General features: G+C 46.5%; 1 protein-coding gene across 1 annotated transcript; it reads right to left on the minus strand.

The window, feature by feature from the left end:
- Positions 1-4,891: 4,891 nt before the first annotated feature.
- On the minus strand, positions 4,892-5,908 carry LOC112465963. Its single transcript, XM_025033790.1, has one exon. It carries the CDS (start codon positions 5,906-5,908, stop codon positions 4,892-4,894), a length of 1,017 nt encoding a protein of 338 aa, XP_024889558.1.
- Positions 5,909-6,139: the final 231 nt, after the last annotated feature.

Consider the following 6,139-nt stretch of genomic DNA (forward strand, 5'->3'; position numbering starts at 1 on the left):
ACCTGCTGCGGATATGGATACGAACCGGCGCTACACCTCCACCATTTTAATGCTTTCTAGTATCGCTTTTTGCTGTTCTTGCGAGTGCCCTTGGCCCTCTTCCATGGCCTCGTACAGTTCTCTCGCTAGTTTCTCGACTCGACGCCCAAATTCCTGTGCGCTTTTGCCAGTTTTTTGTTTTAACGAGTTGAACTCCAGCTGCAGGTGGGTCATGCCGCGCTTTCCGAGATATTCTGTTTTGAGCTCGCGCTTCAGCTGGTCGAAATCGCGAATATCGCGCGTGTCAAAGTCGGTCATAGCTTTGCCCTTGAATTTCGTGCATAATATTGCTTCTAAAAGCATGGTTTTGTCCGCGGGCTGTATATTTTTCATTGCGTACGTGCTTGCGCTAATGAATTCGCGAACGCGCTCTCTGGATTCTCCGTTCATTTCGGAAGGCATGTTACGGGCTTCCTTTAGGCTAAGGAATCCTATGTGGTGCCCTGGCTGACTACGGACGTCGCTTTGCGTCCGCCCGTAGGTTACGTCCAGCGGGTCCTGGCTGCGTACGCGTCGCTCTCGCGCGTCGGAGCGATCGTAAGTAGCGGATTCTAGTCGACTCAGGCGTTGCTGCCCTGCATCTCGCGGATTGTGCGCAGGACTTCTACAGAGTGCTTGCGGCCTCTGTACGGTCCATGCGTTCCTACATGTCGCGCATCATGCATAGTACGTCGCTGAGCACAGAGCTTATTGCTCCTGGGCTTATTTGCGTCGGCTCGGGGGTTCGACTTTGGTCAGTTTCTGACGGTCGCCCGTTAGCCGCAGGTCTGAGCCGCTCTATTTCGGCGTTAATTTGCGCAGGCGATATGTCCTCACGCGGCGCAATGGTCGCGGCAGCTCGTTGCTGGCTCATCTTGTTAGCCTGAGGAGTATAATTCTCTTCCGCGAGGTCGAATATATCGCTTTCTTACGATGTCAGGGAGAATTTTCCTCTTCCTGCGTTCTTGCTCTGAGTATCGGCCGAGGTGTCCGATTGTGCGTCACCGTCGGTCGGGGGCAATCTGTGTGCGTCACTGTGTTCGTCACCGCTTTCGTGCGCGATATTATCTCGCGGGTCTGCGTTTGCGTCACAGAGGCTAGCGTCTAAAAACTCAAATTCGCGTTCTACTACGGGGTGTAATTCGAGCAATGGCGTGTTATCGTCGGCGAGTTGCGCGTCTAGATTCTGTCGCACGCGGTCTAGTTCGGTGTTCGTGAGTCGTGCGGCGCGTAAGTTTCGGATACTGTTTTCGATAGCTCGTTGCGCGCGCTCGCTCAGCACGAAGGACGCGTTGCTGACAGGGGGGTGCCGGGATAAGTCGTCCGACATCTATCGGCGCTTACGCTTGTATACCCTGTAATCGCGAAATTTCTTTCGGCGTTCGCGGTTGTATTTCCTGTAAACGCGAAATTGATTCTCGGCGTTCGGTCGCGGGAGACGCTCGCTATTTCTACACTCGGCGCGTGCCGTGGTCGGCTTATAAAGTGTTTCGGACTTACAGTACCGCCGCGCAGCACATGGTGTCCGCTTTCTGCTGTGCTGTTTCGCTGGCTCGGTGCGTCCCTGTGGCGCTGCCTCGGGCTGGCGAGTCCGTGCGGTAGGTCAGGGTCTCTCCGATGTCGCTGATATGGGGCACTCGGCGGCTGCTACCGTTGTTTCACTCACTCACTCGGGATTTGTCTGGCGGTTCCCCTCTGGGATGTACCGCCGTCTAATGATCCGTTCCCGTATTGCAGGCGCAGAACTGGCAGGATGTCCTCTCGTCCGGTTGGCAGATCTCACCGCTGCCACCAATTTGTTGTGCCGTACCTTGGATCGCAGGGTCGGCACGGAGTTCTTTAGAATCCGCCGGGAGGAAGGAGAAACACTTTGCCAGATTGTTGGTTGAATAACGTTTAATAAAGTTATTGTTAGAATGATACAGGTATCTTCTTATTTCACTGCCCTGACTTGCGGGCGTTCACAATAGAGTAGATTACGTTCGGTCGTGCGCGATATCGCCTTTCGGTCTAGACTGCCCGCCACTTCTCGGAAGGGCGGGCTTTTATCACTTGCGCATTAGCTTCCGCGAGGCTGACTTAGCTTATGCCCGGAATGTATTTGGCAATAGCCGGAACTCGCGCTGGCAATTGGGTGATGCCCGGAATGCCACCTAAGATGTATTTGGCAATAATCGGACTTGCGCTGGCAGCTCTGTGTCGCAACTAGGTCAACTCGACTTCCGTCTCACAACAAATCATATAATATATTATATAAAATATTATATAAAATTATATAAAATTATTATATAAAATATGTATGGGCGCTAATTCCTAATTTTTGCTCAGAGCGGTATTCTACCTTAGTCTGCTACTGCTTATTCTAACTTAGTCAGCTACTGGGTGCGTGCGTAGGAGTTGGCCCAAGGTATGTGAATCGCAAAGGAGGAAAAGAACGGGGTCGACGCGTCGACGCAATTTGTATATGTTTATAACATAGTGTATTTACATAATGTACAAGGGGTCGTATGTCAGTGTAGACCAGTTATGTCGTTGCTTTACACGGTAGCCGCCTTGCTTCTTTGTCTGGGTGCCGACGTCTCGCAGGTTCTTCCTATATATACTAACATAAATAACATAAATAATTTTTGCATAAAATGCTCTTTGGTTTCAACTTGAATTTTGAAATCATACGAATGATATTAATAATAATAATGACTAGCATGTATTGGAAAATATTGAAAATATAATTTGAAAAACCCCCTACGTCGAGTCCGCCAAAGCGCCCATCTACTGACAGTTGACACTGTATTCGGTGCCTCACCCCAACCGTCGTCGTCGCGCACGCACGAAAAAACCGGCCCGTCTAACAATCCTGGGCGGCAGGCTTTCGACCCCGCCCTGTGCCTCGTTGCACAGTGGAGCGAACGTCTCATTTTTCGGTTATTTGCTTGTAACTTTTACATTTTTCAATGAAATGACTTGAAACTTGACATAAATAATGTACGATTATTATACATTTAGTGTATAAAATCAAAATTATTTAATTAACAATTTTTCATAAAGCGCATAGATAATTTTTTTATTTTTTAAATACTTTTTAGAGTTTTCTTTAAGTCGGTTCTATTTTAAAACATTTTTTTTATTTTATATTTTTTTAGTGTTTTATTAAATTAATATGAATAATTATTATCGCATATTTCCTTACTGCTCCGTACCCTGATGTTTTAGTTGTGAGTTTTATAATAGAAAAAGAACTGTTTTTCTTGCTTCTCACATCTATTTCTTGAACTTAATCATCATCTACATCATTATCGCTGAAATATAATAAACATTTTGCATCTTCAGTTAATTCTTTCTTTTTATGTCCCATAATTTTTCGCAAATTAGATATTATTTGATCTGAAGCAATTATCAAATTATTAAAAATATCTTGATTATTTTGTATTCGCGACATTTTTAGCGAATAATTTTCTCTATATTTTTTAAAATATTAATGGTTTGCTTCCAGAGCATCTTCAGATAATTGTCCTATTGGTACGATAGCATTTTTTATAATATCATTGCCATGAATCAATAATTTGTGAATTGAGCCTGGCATGTAGTACCATGGGTATAATGATACAAATAATTTGGCAGTTCTAAAAGCATAGGATTCGAATTCCAACACGTTAATACTATTACCGCTAGCGATTACTTGCAACAAAACTCCAAATCTAGTTATTAAATTCTCATCTAAACCTCGTCTAAACCTGTAATGGCAGCTGATAATTCTGGAGCAAAAAATTTTCTGGCCGTGTTGCCATCATTAGATGTACCTTTTCCTTGTTTCACGAAGTCTATTAAGAGACCTGCTTTTGTTCTGAAGGCAGTCTGTATCTCTCTTTTTCTTTGCTCGACTTTGCTCAGTTTATGACTCTTATTCTTCGCTGACCAACATTTGATATTAATTTTATACGAAATATGTAATAAGCATTCAAAACAGCGAATCCAGCAATGTAATGAAGAAAGTCCGAACGAAAAGTATTCATCTTTCACAATTTTTTGTTTCATTAAATTTAAATTGTTCATTTCACTTGGAGAAGCGCCACAAATATAACATTTTATTGATGATTTAGTATTTGTCATTATGTTACAGATTTTATTGTCGATCATAGTAAATAAAAGCGTATGCTGTATCGAAATACCTTCTTCGGAAACAGTTGATATCAAAAAAGATATTTCTTCCTTAATTCTCTCAGTAATAGCTTTAACTTCAGTTTCTTGTTCCTTCACAAATTTGAATTTGATCGGTCTACAGAAACGAGTTGAGGAAGGGGTATCGTTTGTCTACAACACTTCGCCATTTTCATTAAAATAAATTTTTATTGGTACAAAACTGCATATAAAAATACTAGAATCATCGTATAAGGGATAATCAAAATTCAACTTGTAAAGCGATTGATCGGAAGCACCATCGCATCCCCATTTAGATATCATCGTTAAATTTGCAGATGCACTTAAACGAGGACGTAGCAGTTTAATGAATCTAAAAGCAGTATGATCCAAAAGACTTTGTGTAGAGAGACTTTCCTATTTCAAAAATTTCTATTGTTTCTTGCTGTGGAAAACAATCTTTTTTCGATAATTGAATTTGATAATAACTAAGTAGTGCTCTAAATCTAAATTTGATGACGTCACGAATAATATTATATTGATCGCAGTTATGCTTTCGGCAGAGTCTTTAGAAAGTAACCTATCGAATTACTAGAATTTCAGTATTCACGAAAATGTCATACTTTATCAGATCATTTTGAGGAAATAACAAAGGATAAAATCAATTATAAGCACATTTATTTATAGTTTAGGATATATATTAACATAAAATCTCGTCAAAATTTGAATTAAACGTTTTTTATTTTTTCGTCCAATATCCGGTTTTTGATAGATTCGCCCCACTGTGCGCCGGTGCGCCCTCCTTAAAACAGAGAGGGCACCGGAGAGGCGCTGCACAATTCTGGGCCCTATGTCCGGGCTCGCCGCAGCGGTAACATTGACCGGAACGGTCAATCTCACTGCGGCATTGTGCCCGGACATATCCCCCCTCCAGGCACCTGAAGCACTGCAGGGGCCGCTGCTCCAAGAGATCGACCCCTGCCAGTGCCCAGCCCACCGTAAGCCTACACTCCGCCACGACCCTATTGGCCGCAGCAAGAAGGCAGCGAACCCACGCGGTCCCTGTTCCACTTGGGGCCCGTCTTATGGGCCCCACCTGTATCAAGCTGGCGGGGCACGCGCTTTTGCGCGCCAGCGTTTCCGCCAACTCGGCCGTGGAGACAGAGTCGTCCAGGCCATTGACGCGGATTTCCGCAGTCTTAACGGGCCTGGCGACTCTGACTCCCACCCTTCCAGCGACCGCCTCTGCCACGCGCTGGCAGAGTAGGTCCGCCTTGAAACTGTCTGGTCCCGGGACCTCCAGGGTGAGAGCTCCGGTGATTGCGCGTTTCACCCGGAACTCACCTACCCCTAGATCCTGAAGGCTAACCCTCCTCCGGATCTCCGCCATCACTTTACCATACTGCCCCTCGGGGCAAATAATAATGACGGCGGTTGCCCTCGGGAGCTGCCGCCTCGTCTTCTTGGCTGGCGCAGTCTGACCTAAAGATCTTGCCGCGCCGGTCTTACTGGTTTCTCCGGGGCGGAAAGAAGAGGGGGCGAGAATAGGGCCTCCCCCTTCCTCATCTTCCGCCTCCCTACCACCTTCGCTCGGGCTCAGGCTGGGAGGCTCGTCGGGGTACATCCGACGTAACGGCTCCCTTTTGCCGCGTCCCCGAGGCTCCAGCGGGGGCCCTCGAGGCGGTCTTGTCTTCCCCTCTGGCAGTCTGGGTGGTCGAGACGGCGGGGACAGTCGCGAGCGCGGCTTTCCCCCCATCTTTTCCCTTCCCTTCCTTGCCCCCAGGTATAGCGGCAGGGGTCGGTTCTGCCGCCTGGCCCAAAGGCTTCGGCTTTACCACCGTTCCCCCGCTCGCCATCTATTAAAATGGGCTGTTATCCTGGCAGCGAGTCGCTCCTCCATCTGTGCCTCGGCAGACGGATCGGCCCAACCCGGCCCATCCGCTATACGGGTCATCCCTCCGAGCCCGGGGGGAGCCGCGGCCGGACT

This window comes from Temnothorax curvispinosus, unplaced genomic scaffold (genome assembly GCF_003070985.1).
Source record: "Temnothorax curvispinosus isolate PA1 unplaced genomic scaffold, ASM307098v1 QBEX01015674.1, whole genome shotgun sequence".
Taxonomy (NCBI): domain Eukaryota; kingdom Metazoa; phylum Arthropoda; class Insecta; order Hymenoptera; family Formicidae; genus Temnothorax; species Temnothorax curvispinosus.

Excerpts from the sequence above, each read along its gene's own strand:
- LOC112465963 (XM_025033790.1), bottom strand. The coding sequence starts at position 5,908 with ATGGGGGGAAAGCCGCGCTCGCGACTGTCCCCGCCGTCTCGACCACCC.